The following is an 18,726-nucleotide window of genomic DNA, read 5'->3' as shown; positions in this document are numbered from 1 at the left end:
CAGGTATTCCTGTGATTCGAGAAAAATAAAGATAAAATTTAGTCTAATGTCATTTAAAACACAGGTGGAATTGGAGCATTTTCAGAGTGCCACTAACAGAAAAGAAAATGACCAGGGTTTTGCTTCACTTTATTTATTTGAAACCTTTATACCACTGCCTCTTTTAAAACCCATGGTTGCATAAAACACCTAATCCATGTTTCACAGGCTCCTCGGTGTGTGTGTTCGCGTAGCCTCCGGGGTGGGCTCCAGGACGGGGAATGGCGGGTGGGGTGGGGGAGAGAGAGATTTGTGGTCATAAAAAGAGAATTAGCTTCCCCAGCCTGCCCTCCGCTTCTTATAACAGCCCATTCAGTATAAACAAAGGGGAGCTTTAATTGACTAACGAGCTCTTCAAAGCTAATGGACCAGTGCGGTCGCTGGAGTGTGAAGTGGGTGGGTGGGGGGGTTGCTCCCTTTCACAGGACTCGGAGCGTGGACAACTATACGCTCGCGCAGTCGGCCTCACCCCGATGGATGGGTGAGAAAAGAACAGCAGGCCAGGAAGAGTGCCTTGTGAGCTGAAAGACGTGGGGCAAGGAGCATTTTTTCAGCCCTGAGGGCCCACATTCCCTTCTGGGTGACCACTTGAGGACAGTATGCCAGTGGGCGGTGCCAAAGGGAAAAGTGGGTGGAGCAAAGAATATAAATGTTACATCTGCCTAATAATAATAATAATTTATTTGTCCCCACCCATCTGCCTAGGTAACCCCAGCCACTCTGGGCGGCTTCCAACATATATAAAAACATAAACTAAACATTAAAAAGCATCCCTATTCAGGGCTGCCTTCAGATGTCTTCTAAAAGTTGTGTAATTCTTTATCTCCTTGACATCTGATGGGAGAAGGCGTTCCACAAGGCGGGAGCCACTACAGAGACGGCCCTGTGCCTAGTTCCCTGTAACTTCACTTCTTGCAGTGTGAGGGCACTGCCAGAAGGCCCTCGGTGCTGGTTAGTTTCTACAAACGTATCCTCTCTATCGTCCACCCAGGCAAGCAAGAGACATGATCAGATTTCGAGGACACATTTCAGCCAGGCCAAAACACTCAAGGAGGGTGTGGAAGCAGGGCTGGTGGTGGGTGAGGTATCTAGGAGGGGAAAGGCTCAGAAGGCCACATTTGGCCTCTGGGCCTGAGGTGCTCCAGCCCCCAACAAGAGAAATGCCAATGCAAATGATTTGGGTAATTAATTTTTCTGCCACACTCATGGAAGCAACAGGAAGGCATGTCCCTCCCTGCCGAAACTTGGAAGCACTGGTCTTCAACAGTGAAGATTCGCGGGAAATTTTGTGAGATAGCCTCTGTCATAAGAACGTAAGCAAAGCCTCCTGCATCAGGCCAGTGGCCCATTCAGCCCAGCATCTTCTTCTCACAGTGGCCATCTAGATGCCCATGATGGGAAGCCCACAAGCAAGACATGAACGCAACTGCATTCTCCCCACTTGTGATTCCTAGCAATTGGTATTCAGAGTCACTGCCTCTGACAGTGGCAGTAGGACATAAGTAGAGTCTGGCTGCTATGGACTACATTGAATTGTGTCTAGTCCAATCCCCTGCAATGCAGGAATCTTTTGCCCCATGTAGGGCTTGAACCCACAACACTGAGATTAAGAATCTCATGCTCTACCAACCGAGAAACCCACAAGCAGGACCTGAGAACAAGAGCCCTCTCCCCCCCCCTGTGGTTTCCAGCAACTGGTATTCAGAAGCATTTCTGTGTCTAGCTGTGGAGGCAGAGCAAAGCCATCATGGCTAGTAGCCATCAATAACCCTCTCCGCCATTAATTTGCCCAATCCTCTTTCAAAGCCATCTAGGTTGGTGGCCACTAAGGGAGTCACTTCCACTCATCAACTCTGCTATATAAACGAGTCCTTTCTTTTATCTGTCCTGAGTCTCCTAACATTCAGCTTCATAGGATGTCCACTAGTTCTATTGTCATGAGAGAGGGAGAAAAACTTTTCTGTGTTCTTTTTCTCCAAGCCATGCATCATTTGATAAACCTCTGTGACACCATCTCTTACTTATCTTTTCTCTAAACTAAAAAGCCCCCAGTGCTGCCACCTTTTTCCTTAGTGCAAGCAGTCACTCTATCTACTTGATCATTTTGGTAGCCCTTTCCGGAACCTTTTTGAACCCTACAATACCCCTTTTTGAGGTAGAATGGCCTATGGCCTGAGGTACATTCTTTGGCCATTGCTGTTGCTTTAAAGTGTTTTCTTGGATTTCAATATTGATGGTGACATGGTTCTTGTCACCCACCCTGGGACCTTGCAGCAAAGGGTTGGGTATTAAATCTCTTAATAACTAAATAATAAATTAACAGGCACGCACACACAAAGAACCTAGACTTGGAAGCTGTCCCTAACAGATGGTCACCCAGGCTCTGATTCAAGACTTTGTAATGTAGGAAGGAACAAGCACCACATCAGCATCCGCTGACTGGATTTGTCCAGGAATTGCATGCCCCTCTCTACAACTTTGCAAAAAAACAAACAAACAGCAAACATCTCTTCTGGCAAATAAAATAAATTATTGTCCCAATTGTCAAATCTTTCAAGTTAAGAAAATGCTGGTGGAGTCTTGCCTTTCCCTGGCAGAGCCTAACACCCCCTCGATCAACACCCCGCTGCTGTGTCGTTTGTCAGGCTGAGAACCATGTCATTGCTACATCTCCCGCTAATTCCATGCCCGTCGTGTAAGTCACCCAGTTTTCACAGACCATTTCACCCACAGAAATGTCGCCGGCTAATTGACTGAGTGGGTGACCCCGTAACAGAGCTGAGGTTTATGACTATCTATATGCGCTCTCTCTCTCTCGCGCGCGCTCTCTCTCTCTCTCTCTCTCTCTGTGTGTGTGTGTGTGTGTGTGTGTGTGTGAGAGAGAGAGAGAGAGAGAGAGAGAGAGAAAGGGGGAGATAGGATAAGGAGATTAATAGAGGAGGAAACGTCTTGAGGCCTTGTGAAAGGCAGGTAGGGACAGCGTGAAACTTTTTATAGGATAAGGATGGATGATTCCATTTCTGGTCTGGTCTTTGCCTGGCATGTGTTCATGCATATGACCTTTCTATCCTGTTTCTGCATAAATCTACGCACTTTTAAACTTTTTTTTTAACTGCATAAAATTAATATTTGGCAAACTGCTGTGATTTATTTGTATAACTATTGCTTAATGCCAAAATAGGTTTCTGAGTACTTTAGAAAGTATATATAAAAAGCACACAACATTACTATAAAAGCTATATTTTGTTTGGACTTTTTTTTTGAAAGATGAATACTGGACTGCAAAAAACTGGAGAGGATATTAACTAAAGGATATTAACTGTGCTGTGATCTGTTCACTAGGTCCAGCATGTGATAATCAGGATTGTATGGATTTTATTCAATCCAAAAATTGGATTGAATAAAATCCATACAAGCAGTGGCGGAGCTTCATGCTCCGGCACTGAGGGGCGGAGAGCAGGTGGGGGCAGAGCTGGTGCACTTCAAGGGGCGTGGTGCACCACCTACAGGGGCGTGGCGCCTAGTGCGGGCAGGGGGTGGCAGCCGCAATGACACCCCACCGGGATCATGATGCCGGGGGCGGTGTGCTCCCCCCGCACTCCTCTTCCTCCGCCCTCCTCTTCCTCTGCCAATGCATACAAGAGAATCTTGTAGACACCTCCTGTCTAGACACCTCCGACAGTGGGAAGGACCACAGCTCAGTGCTAAAGGATCTATTGTACATGCAGAAGATCCCTTGGGCAGTCCCCAGCATCTTCTATTCATGAGGACTAGAGCCTTACAGTATTTTTAGATGAAGGACAATGATTCAGTGACAGCATCTGCACTGCATGCAGAAAATCCCAGATTTAATCCCCAGTGGCATCTCCAGGAAAGGGTAGGAAAGACTCCCTGCCTGAAACCTTGGACAGAGCTGCTGCCAGTTAGTGTTGACAGTACTGAGCTAGACAGATGGTCAGACTTCCCTGGGTTCATAGATGTGATTATGAATATGTTTCACTTGCAGTTAAGAATGTTTGAGGGGTTTGGTCTTTGCAAATTTTGATATCAACTGACCCAATCAAATTATCCTCTGTTCATGTGTGGATAGGGATTCCCTGCTGAATTGCAAAGCTGAAAATGATTTTAAACAGGAATATGCTAAAACACCAACACCTCGTACTTTTAAGCCACTAGTGTGCTGCAAGTTCGAATGTTGTACTTTAAGTGCATGATGTTAAGTATCCTTCTGGCACCTACTGAATACTTAAAAAATTATTCCAGGAGGCTTTTTAACTGAACTCTGAGTTTGTAATTTTTAACTGATTTTAATTTGCATTGTGTATTGTGTTTCCTTGGACAACTGTCAACTGTGATTGAGCAGTATATAAATGGTTGAAATACATAAATAAATAATAGGCAGGACTCAGCCTCACATGATCCAAGAGCTTCCCTCCTAAATTGCAGGATATAGGACAAGAAGACCCTTGGTGTCGCTCCCAACTCTAAAATTCTATGATTCTGCTCCAGGTAACTTTCCCCAAAACATTTCATATTCCGTGGCCCCAGGAATATTGCAAAAGGGGTGTACATCCTGTGACAACTGATGATCTGAAAAGCAAGAAGCAGGCAGAAGCAACAGGTTGCGCTGCTGTCTGTCTGCCATAGCAAAAACTGTTTCTCCTGACGCTGCTCTGCTGTGTTTCCCAGATTTAATTCCTTCTCCCCTTTTCATTTTATCTTGTCTGTAGGAGCATGACATCCCTATTCCAGTGACGCCCACCAATCCATGGAGCATGGATGAAAACCTTATGCACATCAGGTGAGACAATAAGCTGCCCAGAGGTGGGCGGGGTACAAATAATAAAGTTGTTGCTGCTGCTGCTGCTTGAGAGCAAATGGCCACCTAGCCCAGTGTTCTGTTTCTGACAGAGGTCAGCCCTATGCCACAAGCGGCTCAGGAGGACAAGAGACCCAGTTACTAATTAAACTTTTCTCCTTTTCTCCCTTTCTTGATCTCCGTATTCAAAAGCTATGAGGCCGGGATCTTGGAGAACCCTAAGGTAAGCAGTGCCTACCAAGAAAAACAGAGGGGACATGGGAAAGGGTCATAGCTCGGCGGAACAGCACCTCCTTTGCTTGCAAAAGGCCCCAGGTCCAGTCCCCTGTGGCATCTCCATGTAGGGATGGGAGAGACCCCTGCATGAAACCCCAGAGAGCTACTGCCAGTCAGGGAGCCAGTGTGGTGTAGTGGTTAAGACCGGTAGTCTCGTAATCTGGTGAACCGAGTTCGCTTCCCTGCTCCTCCACATGCAGCTGCTGGGTGACCTTGGGCTAGTCACACTTCTCTGAAGTCTCTCAGCCCCACTCACCTCACAGAGTGTTTGTTGTGGGGGAGGAAGGGAAAGGAGAATGTTAGCCACTTTGAGACTCCTTAAGGGGAGTGAAAGCGGGATATCAAGTCCAAACTCCTCCTCCTACTACTCTTAATTCCCATTTCATTCCTTGGCCTTGACAAGAAGCAAAATGATTTTTGTTTTTTACCAGTTCTGCTAAAAATATGAACAATTCTTTCATTTATAGACATTATTATATATACAATATTATATGCGTATGAACAGTTTTCCTAAAGCAGGGATAGCTGATGTGATGTTTTGGACTATATCTCCCATCAGTCACCATGCCCAGTGGTTAGGAATGGTGGTCCCAAACCAGTCTGAGATAATGTGGTGCAGTAGCTGAACTGGGACCTGGGAGACACCAGGGCTCAAATCCCCAATCAAACATGAAGCTCACTGGGCGTCACCTTGGGCCAGTTGCTGATGCTCCCACAGGGTTGTTGTGGGAATTAAATGGGTGGTGGTGGTGGTGGTGGAAGAGAACCACATAAGCTACCTTGAGCTCCTTGGAGGAAAAGGTGGGGTATAAATGAGATAAGTAAAGTAATAATTAAGACCTCTGGTGCCTTGTTGGCTATTCCTGTACAAAAACAGATGCACACAACAAGATACACAACTGTATTAAAAAAAAATAACCATGTGTTAATAGGTAAAGCATGATGTTGCAGAACTATAGTACCACACAGGAGTAGCATTTTTTAATGCATATTATAGTTATAATATACTATTCCCCATGTATAATTCTGCATGAAAATACATGAATAGCTCAGGCATATGCTCAGTGCAGGAGGTGGGCAGAGCTCGATGGGATCAGAACAGCCATGTTCTGTGCACAAATCCCGTGGTGGCCAATGCCCATTGAGATTGGTAGGGCAGGAAACAGGAAGGCCAAACAATAGGAGGAGCCAGGAAGAGCCAATGAGAGGCAGAGCCAACTAACTCTCTGAGTGGTTTGACACTCAAGCCCTCTTCCCAGGGAACTCTGGGAACTGTATCTCTTGGGAGGGGAGGAATCTCCTAACAACTCTCAGCACCTGTAACAAGCTGCATTTCCCAGGATTCCTTGAGCATCCCACAAGGCCTTGGACCTGTGTCTCTTCCAGAGATCCTCCTTGCTTGAGCCCATGTGGATATTACTCCTTAAGCGCTCCTATGGGGGGGGGGGGCAGGCCCAGCAGGCACTGTCCACCCACTTCCAAGTGCTGTCCTCCTTGTCTGGCAGCTCTGCGTGTCACTCCGGAGTTCCTGGGCATGGCCCTCACTGCATCTTAATGGGGCTGGATGGCTTTGTTGCCTGCTGGTCCTAATCGCTTCCACTTTATGCTCTGCTGGACTTGCCACGCTCAGGGGAGCTACTTAAACTATCCATCAGCACTAATTAGACAATCAGGCACGGAGGGTTGGCCGGGGATGGGGGGGAGGTGATGATGGGTGAGAAAATTGTGTGTGTGTTTGGGATAAAGGTACTTGTGCCATTCCTGGCAACTGGGTGATGCCCTAGACTATGGCTTCTTGAAGCTTTCTGCCATAGAGGACTGCTAATGTGCTGCGAGATGTAAAATGAAAGGCTCCTGTAAGCACCAACTTGCCCCCCAAAGGGAGGGTGCTGTCATGTCTCTGCATGATTACTTTCCTCCCAAGGAAACATCACTTGAAAGAGGTTGGGCAGGCAGTTTAATTTGGTGTAAATCGTGCATAGTATTGTACTTCAAATGGTTGGGACCCACCCTGGAACCTTATGGTGAAGGGTTGGTAAATAATAATAAATACATCTAATACTATTACTACTAATTGTATCCAAGTAAGGTTTGCACCGAGTAGATCTATTGAAATTAATGCACAGAAGTTAGTCATGTTTATTAATTTTAATGGATCCACTCTAATTAGGATTAGCATTGAATACAACCCAACAACAACAACAACTAGTATATTTATTTATCTATTTATGAAAAACATTTATAGACTACGATTTCATTTTAAAAAAATCAAAGCAGCTTACAACAAGAACACATAAAGCCATACATTAAAACCATTAAAAACTTAAAAAACAGACATCTGTTAACCATTATGGGAATATGTATTCTTAATTGCCTGCATCATAGGCCCGAAATGTTTTCAGCAGGTGTTTAAAAGTTAAAACAGAAGCCACCTGCCTAATAATAGTAAAATGTATACAACTAAGGTTTATCCCAAGTAGATCCATTGAAATTAATGGACATAAATTAGTTACATTTATTAATTTTAATGGATCTGCTCTGAGTAGGACTTGCATTGAATGCAACTTACAACAACAACAACATCAACAACAGATAGCATAATCTTATTGTGTGCCTGCTCTGAATCTCTGTGTTTTGATCATAGCAATGCAGAGAGGTGGAGCACAATAATTTGCCCCAAGAGAAGGCTGCCTGTCATATCCCTGTGTGAGTCCCTGCTCTGGACTTGCTTGCTTCTTGCCAACCCCTGTTGAGGATAGGCATTTCTGCAGCATCTTGGTATTGCGTGTCATTTCATTCACACACACCCTCCTCCAGCAGAATTAGCCACTCACAGAGGAGGCTGCCTGTTGAATCTCTGCACCAGTCAGCACTCTAGGCTTGTCACCAATTCATTGAAAAGGCTGGTGCAAGTAGGGGACTCAGGTAGTGGGGCTTGGGCTTAACTGAGTGTGGAGACATTGAAAACTGAGCCTTTGTGTGTGTGGGGGGGTGTAAAGTCAGAGGACTACCTCTAAATTTTAATAAAGACAGACAGAATTCACTTCTCCCAGGCATTTGATGAAATCTGTAAAGTCTTTAAACTTGGTGGTAAGTCACCTCAGCACTGCCCCATGTTAGACAACCCACAAATAAATTAAAGATGATGGAATTCCCTCTCTGCAGAGGTGCACCGGCCACCCTCATTGTACAGATATGCTGAAAATGTACCTCTGTACTCTGGCCTTCAGCCACTGAGAAGTATATTTTAGGACCATCCTATTCCTTTGCACAGCAAGTTGTTTTGACTGGGTTTGGATATTGGGTAGTATTCAGCTAGGGTTCCCCCATAGGAATTAACGAACAGAACTAAGTTGGTCTCCTGCATTCATGTCCTCTTTGTTAGGGTTCCTACCTGTGAGAACCAAATGCTAGACTAGATAGGCCTTTGGCCTAATCCAGTAGCCAGGCTCTTGTGATGCTCTCCCTCCACTGTCAGAAGCAGGATGCTTCTGAATACCTGTTGCTGGGAATCACAGGTGGGGAGAGTCACCAGGGCACTCATATCCTGCTTGTGGGATTTTCATTGGGATGTCTGATTGGCCCCTGGTAAGAACAGGATGCTGGACTTGCTGGGACATTGACCTGACACAGCAGGCTTTTCTTTGAGTCCATTAATTTCAATAGGTGCACTATGAGTGAAGCTTACGTGAATCCATTGCCTTTCCCCCTTTCTCCAGTCCACCCTTGAATCTTGTGCTGAAGAGTGAGGGTAAGAAACCTAATTAATAAATGATCCCCTGTTTTTCCTCCTGTGAAATGGGCATTTTCTGGTGCCCATAACAATACCTTAAGTTTCTAACTGTGTCCCTGCCCACCCCCACCCCCTAAAAAAAATAAAAAACAGTTCCTAGGGTATATATACAGAAATGTCTATATTCAAAACACACACTCGCTCATGCAACAAGCCCATCTGTACAAAAACCTAATGAAACAAGGTTATGACCCGCTCTAAAGCAAGAGAGATTGGATTCTCCCTCCCCCTTCGCTCCATTTCCCCCTTCCTAACGATATCTTTTACATCAAAGGGAAAAAAATGCTGCATTTTCATGTATGGGTCTGTTATTTTAACAACACACACACATGTACTCAAAATGCGTAAACGCAGAAACCCAAATTATACGGGCGGCAGATTCCAATTTTACTCTGGCTGTGCTTTTCAGGAAGGCTTGATCATACTTATTTGGAAAGCAAGGAAGAACCTGTGCTCAGATCATGAAAAACTTTAGTACTCCAGGTTGGTGGGGTGGGTGGGTGGTGAGGGAAGCAGAACGAAGGCAGGTGGGTGGGGGATCAGGAAAGGGAGAGGTAAAAACAGTGTTTTTTTCTGGGGGGACGTAGGGGTACGCATACCCTTAAACATTTTGTGTATCTAAGTTGGGCCTCATTGAGGGGCGGTATTTCAATATGAGTAGGAAAATGAGAGTACCCCTAAACATTTTTTTTAAAGAAAAAAAGCACTGGGTAAAAGGCAGAGAAGAATTGAGTGTCTAGAAAAGGCACACATCTGTATGTGAAATGTTTAAAACTCTTTAACCAAATGTCTTGAAAGCAAAGTTGGGTCTATAGTTACAATTCCCTAAACCAGGACTGTTAAATAAAACAACTAAGTAGATTTTTTTTAAAAAAATAATTAAATAAATGCATCAACATGGCATTATGGGCTTCATTCCATCATTTGGGTACATGCTTTGGCTTATTCTGTTCCCCACTTAAAAAGAAGGAAAATGCCCCAGTTCAAACAACATAGAGGTTTGCTATAGTATATCAATGCCTCCTTATTTATCCCACACCATAGGAGGGCTGGTCTTGGGATGTCATCTTTAAAGGGATGAAGGGGCAATGGGGAAAGAAAGAAGGTGGGGGGAGAGGGAGGGAGGGAGGAGGCTGGGTGATTGTGGGGAGGGTGTGTGTGCATGAAGAATCAGGGAGTGGGGCAAGAAGAGGAAAAAATTGGAAGTAAATGGTCCATGAACTAAAGTGTGATGTACAGCTATCGATGCTGCAAATGGTTTATTCATCCAGGGTTGATATTGTTGTGCCTGGGACTGAATGAACTCTTTTCAGGGTACCCATATGAAGTTAAAGCAAGTAAATTTCTATCTTCCGAGGTATTAGCTGCCTCATTGCTCCTCAATCGGGCCTCACAGAGGCAGAAAATAGCTCAACCATCTGTTTTCAAATCCCTCCGGCTGTCAGGTCTGGGGGGGGGGTCATGTCTGTTGGGGGGGTGATGATGGCAAAAGGGGGTGGAGGAGGAGAAGACGAAGGGACAGGGTGTCAGCATATCAGCACCCTCTACTCTCCCCCCCCAATCTAACTCCTGCTGCAACTCAAAATAGAGAGAGGTTTTCAGGAAAAAAGTAGCCTGAACACCCGTCGTTCATTTTGGTCCATGGAGATCTAGGGTGGCAGCACCCGCCAGCCCCAGCTGGCTTAGCCAACAGACATGGGTGGTGGGAAGCATGGTCCAACAAGGGCTGGAAGGCTCACAGTTCCCCCAACATGCTCTACGGTCAGGACACCAGTACATTGGAGTGGAGAAGCTGGAGTTCTTCCATGATGGGGTGCTGCCGTGGTTGGAGGCAGTCATGTTTCTGAACACCAGTTGCTGGAAGCTACTGGAGGGAGGAGGGCTCTCGCGCTTGGGTCCTGCTTGTGGGCTTTCATTGGGGTTTCTGGTTGGTCACTGTGGGGATGCTGGGCTAAGTGGGTCACTGCCCAAGGGCTCTTCATATGTTCTTATTCTCAGATGTTGTTGGACTCTAGCATGACCTAGTGGTCAGAGATGCTGGGAACTGGAGTTTCCCCCCACAAAAAAATGGAGCTAGACAATTAGGGATGGAGAAGAAATTGGATTCTTTTCTCATTTAAAGACTAAGCTATGAAATTTGCAGTGTGTGAACTGCAAACAGCCATCCTTCAAAATTTGAACTTTTGAATCTGTTCTTTCTGAATTTTGCAGTGCAGTTTTCCAACCAACTAATGTTTACAATTATATAATACTGCAGGTTCCTGCCCCTGTTCACATTGCTCAGCAACCCCACCTGCCCTCTACCAAAATCTCACCCCTTGCCAATATAGTGCCCCTCCCTTTACACCTCACCTTTGCGCCCCATCCCCTCACAGCTCTGATGAATTTTCAGGAGATGGTTTTTATTATTATTGCAAATTGCTGCAGGAATCTAGAGGACTGAATTTAATATTGGAAAAATGAGAAACTGAGGGAACCAGGACTGACTGATTCCTCCTTCCCTTCCTCCCTGATCCCTGAGATATTGGAAAGAGAGAGGCGTGTTTGTCACACATTCCTGTACCTAGGTTGCACATTCTCTGGGATGGTTATGACGCAGCGGATGTCAGCATCAGGGCCTTGTTCAAGTCCAGCCTGGGGGCTCACAAGCCCAGCAGTGACTGGTCCATGAGTGCCCAGGGGCTGGTGAAGCTGTGATCTCCAGAGGACAGTATGTCCAGAGGGAAATTCCTAAATGTGAGCTGGACCCCAGTGCTTCCAGGGGTTGAGCTTCCCAAAATGTCTCCCAGCAATGAATCAAAAGAGAAACAAAGGCAGGATTGTGTGGCCGTTACTCCAGCTTCATTCAGGGGATGTGGCCCACTGTTTTTTGTTCATGGGTCCCCAGAAGCCCAAGGACATCTGTGGCAGATTTCGATCTAACTAAAAGTGGGGCCTGCCACAAAATGTTGCAGCATGCACTTCCCTTTTTTGCAGGAGTGCTCCTCTTTAGGGTTCTCGCTAGCCATTAGCCCTCCCAAGATATTATAAGCTGTTGCTGCTTAAGCAGACATCCTTTCGTCATTTTTATTTCCCAAAATGACATCCCATGAGAAGTGATCATGCTCAGAATTCAGGGCACATGTTTGATTTGGGGTGCATGTTTGGCCCCACAGATGTTATCTTGGTACACTTTAGATTCCCCCAAAGTATGCCAGTACATCTCCTTTTGTCCTCAGTGGACTCCTTTCACCTCAAATTTCATTCTAGCATTTGGTGTTGGTGGGAAGAAGCTTTCCATCATGGTGGTAGAAAGAGGTTTTGTTTTTGTTTTTTGTCCTTTAATAGCACTGAAACTTGGAAGTGTGTGTGATGGGCTAGAGGGGCTCGATGGTCCTTTGCAGGCCCCAATCCTCACCACCAAGCACCAACCAGGCAATGGCTCCTGAGGAGATCATATGTGGACACCATCAGGAGGGTCCACCGATGTTGGAAGGAGCAGGGTGGGGCCTTTCCATTCACCAAGATTATGGTAGGGAAGGGCCCCAGTTGCAGGACCTCAGCTAGAATGAAGGGTGCAGAAACCTGGAGGGTGTAAAAAGCCCCACAGTAGGGAGAGAGCAGGTTGTGGAAGACCTCGTTTCTCAGCAAATTTTGGTTTGTGGGCCTGCAATGATGCAGTTGCGATGCAGTTTGGAAAAGAAGAGCCTCAGACTACAACCTCAAGGCTCTATTACTGCAATATGCTCTAGGTAGGGCCTCCTGCAGGCCTGGTTTGGAAAGTGCAGATGGTACAGTATGGGGCAGTCAGGCTGCTGATGGGGGCACCTAGTCAACAACATGGGAGACCCTTGTTAGAACAGTTGTACTGGCTGCCCATCAACAACTGAGCCAGGTTCAAGTTGTTAATTTACAAAGCCCTAAACAACTCTGGTCCAGGGTACCTTGGGGACGGCCTGAACCTTTATATCCCAGAATGACCACTCGTTCTTGCAGGAGCATTCCTGAGTTATTGAGTTTCATCTGAAAACAAAAAGAAACTGAGCCTGGAGTGTCCTGGGCCCAGCCCCTTGGAACTGTCTGCCAATCTCTGATTTTTTAAAGTGGTTTTTAATTTATTTATTTTTAAATGTATATAGATATCGTCATTGCAAGCTGCTCTGATTTTTTTGATGGTGTAATTTTTTTTATTACTATAAAGAAATAAATAATTGCTGAGGTCATCTGCCTCCCAGCTACCTGAGAAACCTGGAAAAGATCCTATCTTCCAGCACTGGGAATATATTCCATTGGGAGCTTCATTGACCATTTTGGTGCAATGGAGTTGCACCCACTTTTTGTTGGTGAGGGAGTTCAATCTGTAATGTTTAAATAATTTAAGCTGCACATCTCCCCACTGCTCCATTTCCCCCCCTTATGGCTGCCCCCATGCCTTCTCCTTGGGCACTCCCATCTGCTGGTGGTGTCTGCTTGATGGGATAAATGTTCTAGTTGGACCACAGCCAGGGGCTCTTTGTACTAAGTGGAAGCCTTTCCCAGTGACATGAACAGCTTCTGATCCAGGGGGCTGTGTGTATATGAGGGGTTTCCTTGGAAGACCCTACACACACACACCCTGAATAAGGACATAGGAAGCTGCTGTATTACTGAGTCAGTCCATCTAGCTCAGTATTGCCTGTTCTGACTGGCAGCTGTGGCTTTCCAGGTTTTCAGACAGGGAGGCTCTCCCAGCCCTACCTTGAAGAAACCAGGGACTGCTGAGGACTTTCTGCGTGAAAGGCAAATGCTCTAATGCTGAGCCACAGTACCTTTGGAGAAGAACTATACCTCAGTGGTGGGTCATCAGAGGTGAATCTCTGCTTTCATGAACAAGCAAATTTTCTAGTCCCTATGTGGTACTTGAAAGAGCTTGCTTCTGAATTAGAGAAGGACTGGACACTCCACAATTAAATAGGAAGGCATAGGAAGAGCTCACCCATGAGGCAGGCTGAGTCAGCCGCCTCAGGTGACGGAAGCCCAAGAGGAGGCATCCCTGGGGAGACCCTGCCCACATCACCACCTCTGCTGGTGGCAGAGAAGTGGCTCCAGCAACAGCTCTGACCCAGCAAGATCTCGGGAAAACTCACCAGAACCTACTGTCGCTGCCTCCACTTTGCTGGCACTGCCACACAACCCGCGCAAGGGATGCACCTTCCCATTTCATCTTCGGTGGTGAAATGGGACATGCCATTCCTGCATAGGAGGTTGCCTTCTCCTCAGTCAAACTGTTGGGTCCATCTAGTTCAGTGTTGTCTTTCCCCAGTCCTACCTGGAGATGCTGGGGATTGCACCTGGCACTTTCTCCTTGCAACACAAGCTCTCTGCAATTAAGCTGTGGACCTTCCCCCCAAAATGAGTTAAGATTCTAGTCCTTTTGGTTCCGAATGAAAGGCTGATTTAAATGGGGACATAGGGAGCTGCCTTATACTGAATCAGAGCCTTGGTCCATCTAGCTCAGTACTGCCTATGCTGACTGGGAGTGCCTCTCCAGAGTTTCAGGCAGGAGTTTTCCCCCAGCTCTATCTGGAGATGTTGGGGATTGAACCTGCATGCAGAAGCAGATGCTCCACGTTATTCTAAATCATGCAGAGGGACTGGATGGGCTAGTACTGCCTCCAGCAACAGGTAAGAATGTAATATCTTCATTTAGTTATCATTGCAATAGCTTTTGACAGGCTTGATCTTCAGTGCATCTGTCTAAACCGTTTCAACTAGCGGTGGAAGCCCCCTTATTTCACAGGGGATTTCTTAACCATGTACCATGCAGAATGAATACTTCCTTTAGCCAGCCCTGAACCTACTACTGCCCTTGGGCTGATCTTATTGTAAAAATAACCCTCCTGGATCAGAATTCTTCATTGGGAGCCATGCCCACATTTTAATATTTTAAAATTTGTTTCAGGACATCATATTGCTGTTAGCTGTTCTGAGCAACTTTGTGGAGAGGTAGTAATAGGCTGGTTTAAAAAAAAAAAAAAAACTTCATCTGTGACTCTTTAAGGAATGTGGGGCTTCCAGCAAAGACAAGAACAGGAATTAGGTTCAGTTGAGCTCACATTTTAATTCAAATCTACCTCATTTGAACTTCCTGAAAACAGAAGCACAATGATGCTTTGAAATATGTGTGTCTTCAGAGTCTGTGCTGTGCAGTTCGGCAAGCAAAAAAAGTGTCTGAAAATATGCATGAGGAAGTATGTATGAAAATGCATGTATTGGTGAAAATTAATCTTTATTAGGGAGCATTTTCTAGTATCATTACAGAAAATGGCTTGCATAAATGTGCATTATGCAGTATACTAGTATGGATTGTCTGATGCTGCATGGGAACCAACAAATACGGTGATTTTTTTTAAATGGGCAGTATAATTTGTGAGTTTGGAACTGGCCCACCAAAAACTGGGCAAAGTCATGGTGAAGTCAAGTTTTGGTCCACCATCTTGATTCAAAATGACGTGTTGACAAAAGCCACCTACTCCCGCCTTCATGCCAAGTATATCTCAAGAGGCATCCAAATGCATAGAGAAGCGACAGACAGACAGACAGACAGACAAGCAGACAAACAAGTAGACAGACCACTTTTTAAAATATATAGTACAGTGGTACCTCAGGTTACGTACTTAATTGTTCCGGAGGGCTGTACTTAACCTGAAACTGTTCTTAACCTGAAGCACCACTTTAGCTAATGGGGCCTCCCACTGCCGCCGCACCGCCGGAGCACAATTTCTGTTCTCATCCTGAAGCAAAGTTCTTAACCTGAGGTAATATTTCTGGGTTAGCGGAGTTTGTAACCTGAAGGGTATGTAACCTGAAGTGTATGTAACCTGAGGTACCACTGTACACACATGTTAAAAATACACCTTTAAATTTGGCAACTGATGCATAAATGTGACAAACTAAACTTTTAAGATTGGGAGGGGAGTGAAACCAACATGGACAGATTGGTTCATCGCTAGGTCCCTGGAGATGGGAGGCAAGGGTTTCTCAGTGGACTTGATGCAAACCTGTGTCAGCTGTACAGTTTATACAGCAAGAGATGTCACCCACCCTTGCTCAAACTGAATTTATCTTTTCAAACCCCTGCAAACGTCAAGCCATCCTGTATTTGGGCCTAGATGTTGTGCACAGTTCCGCTCTCCAGCCGTTGGCGTAACATGACGCCTCAGAGTCGGAGGCTGGCCCAGGAAAGAGCTGGACCCTGTGAAATTGCAAAGCCAGCAAGTAGACAGAGGAATTTATTTCCACATGCCCAGAGAGATTCCCTTATTCTCTCTCTCCCCCCCTTCTCCTCTTCAGCTCCACCCCCCACTTACTGCATGCCCGCAAATGTGGAAATTCATCAGAAGCCCCCGAGGCATAAACTAATTATGGGAATGTTGTTGCTCTTTTTCCCACCAGCCCGGTTTTAAGAGATAAGACACCCCTGTGCTGTAAAAATCTGGTGAGGGGGGTGGAAAAATATATATATACATAAAGGTTGATGTGTTTTGAAATGGCTTTTTTGCTTTGTTCCTCTATTTCCCCCCTGGGTGTATTAACCTTGGGGACACCGTCAAAATGCACAGTCTCCCAGAGCACCTGCTGGGGTCAAGGCTAGTCATTAGTTTTTCGGTCAGTGCAGAATAAACCCCATTTCTCTCCCTCTCCCTCTCTCTGGAAGTGTATGGGGTTCTGCCTCTATCTTTTCCCTCTCTGCCAAAGTCGCATTCCCCCCACCCTCTGCCGTTTTCCCTGCCTGACTTGTTCCTCCATAGCTATTCCACCTCCAGCTGTGGGGGCGTCAAAGGAAAAGATGAGATCAAGTTGAGGGGAAAAAAATTGTCTGATTCCCCACAAGGCCCTTTGTTCCCAAACACCTCCAGTGCTCTCATTTTGCAAAGGGTGGCAAAATAATAATAAAAAATCCCAACCCTTCCTTTGGCAGGGTTTCTTTCTTTCTTTTTTTTGCTGCCTGAGCAGTCTTAGGCTTTTAAGAAGAGGTGTGTGTGTGTGTGTAAAGGTTTGCGGATTGCATGCATAGGAGGCTGGGAAGTTGTCAAAGGGAAGTTGTTAAGAACTCCAAGGAAGCCTCCATGCTCAGGGGAAGTATATCTCTGAATGCCCGGCCACCACACTCTCTCACGATGCTAGAACTCGTGGACATTTGATGAAGCAGAATGTTGGAAGATTCAGGACAGATTACAGAAAGTCCTTCTTCAAGCAGCACATTGTTAAACTATGGAACTCACTCTTGCAGGAGGCAGTGCTGACCACCAACTAGGGTAGCTTTAGAAGAAGATTGGACGAATTCATGGAGGAGAGGGCTATCAATGTCTACTAGCCATGGTGACTCTGCTCTGCCTCCATGGCTGGAGGCAGCAGTCCTTCCAAACACCAGTTGCTGAAATCCTGCTTGTGGGTTTCCCACCGGCATCTGGTTGTCCACTACATGGACCATTGTCCGGATCCAGCAGGTTCTTCTTATGCTTTTATGTTCCTGTGTTAAAGCCATTAGCAACTCCAATGAAGCCCCCATGACCAGAGGCAAGATGCCAGACTGCCATGCTCAAAAGGCCTTGTGGTTTATTCATGAGATCCCAGAGGTATTCAGCTGGGCTGCTGTTGGGGAGAGACTGCTGGCTAGACCTTTGTCTGATCCAGCCAAGGCAACATTTAGTTTCTTAAAAGGAAGTTCTGGCCAGGCAACTCTACAACATCAGGTTGTCCCAACTTGCCCAAATCCACTGATGTAAGGACATAAGAAGAGATCATCTAATCCAACCTCCTCACAGTGGCCAGCCAGATGCCCCAGCGGGAAAACCACAAGCAAGCACTTGATTGCACCAGAAACACTCTCCCCACTTGTGCTTCCCAGCAATTGGTATTCAGAGGCTTCTGACAATGGAGGAAGAACATGGATTTGTATGATACTCTTTTTGAAATCATCCTAGTTGGTAGCCATCACCACAGCCTGCAGGGAATGTTGTAATGTAGGCAGGACCATGTGAGAACACAGGACATGCTGGTCCACACCAGCATAGTTGGTGTGGTCCATGCCAGCATAGCATAGGGCAGTTGCCCCAGGTGCAAAATTGTTAGGGGTGCAAAATTTCAACACTTGGTGCTGCCTCAGTACAGCTGCATGCTTCCGTAGCTGAGCTCCATTGAAAATGGCTTCTCCATTCAAACCAGGAAGTGACCTTTCTAGACGACAGAACAGCTTTTTTTCTTATATCTGCAGCTGCGATCTCCCTGGGTGATGCAGATGCCATTAGGCAGTTGAATGCGCATGCGTACTCTGTCCATTTCCCTCCTTCCCCCTACTCTCCATGCGGCCACCAGGCACTGGTAGCCCATGCTATACCACTGGCTATCCAATCAACTTGTCTCTCCATCTTGGCATTCTCCTTCCCAACAGTGGCTGACCAGAAGCTATAGAGGCATGGTGACAGCCCCATCATTCACACCTTCTTCCCTCCCAGCATCTAGTATGTCAAAGGTTATCTAAACTTTGAAAACTAGAGTTTTTGCTGCTAGGTCTCATGGCTGGTTTCTAGAAATAGATCCCTTTCCCTATCTATTTAACCAATACTTTTAGGAAAAGCTGCTTCTGCTTGTAACCAGTGTCATGCTCCATAAGTCTGCTATTGACAGAATATTGCTGAAAATTCTCAGAAGATATTTTTTCTATGCCCCCCCCACCAGAAATTTTATTTGTTCACCCCTTTCCCCCTGAAAATGAGCTGCATTCAGCAGAACATTCCCTGCAGTCCTTGTGTGCGGTTGACAACAAATCATGAGTGGA

General features: G+C 45.9%; 1 protein-coding gene across 1 annotated transcript in view; it reads left to right on the top strand.

Moving 5' to 3' along the window:
- The window catches only part of ASS1 (argininosuccinate synthase 1), an 81,617-nt gene that overhangs the window by 26,162 nt on the left and 36,729 nt on the right, over positions 1-18,726 (top strand). Inside the window, exons 7-8 of the mRNA XM_081179510.1 lie at positions 4,770-4,840; positions 5,051-5,081. Coding sequence (XP_081035636.1) covers positions 4,770-4,840; positions 5,051-5,081 — 102 coding nt within the window. The remainder of the gene's footprint in view (positions 1-4,769; positions 4,841-5,050; positions 5,082-18,726) is intronic.

Source organism: Podarcis bocagei (assembly GCF_964188305.1).
Source record: "Podarcis bocagei genome assembly, chromosome: Z".
NCBI lineage: Eukaryota > Metazoa > Chordata > Lepidosauria > Squamata > Lacertidae > Podarcis > Podarcis bocagei.
This window is presented reverse-complemented; position numbering and strand designations above follow the sequence as displayed.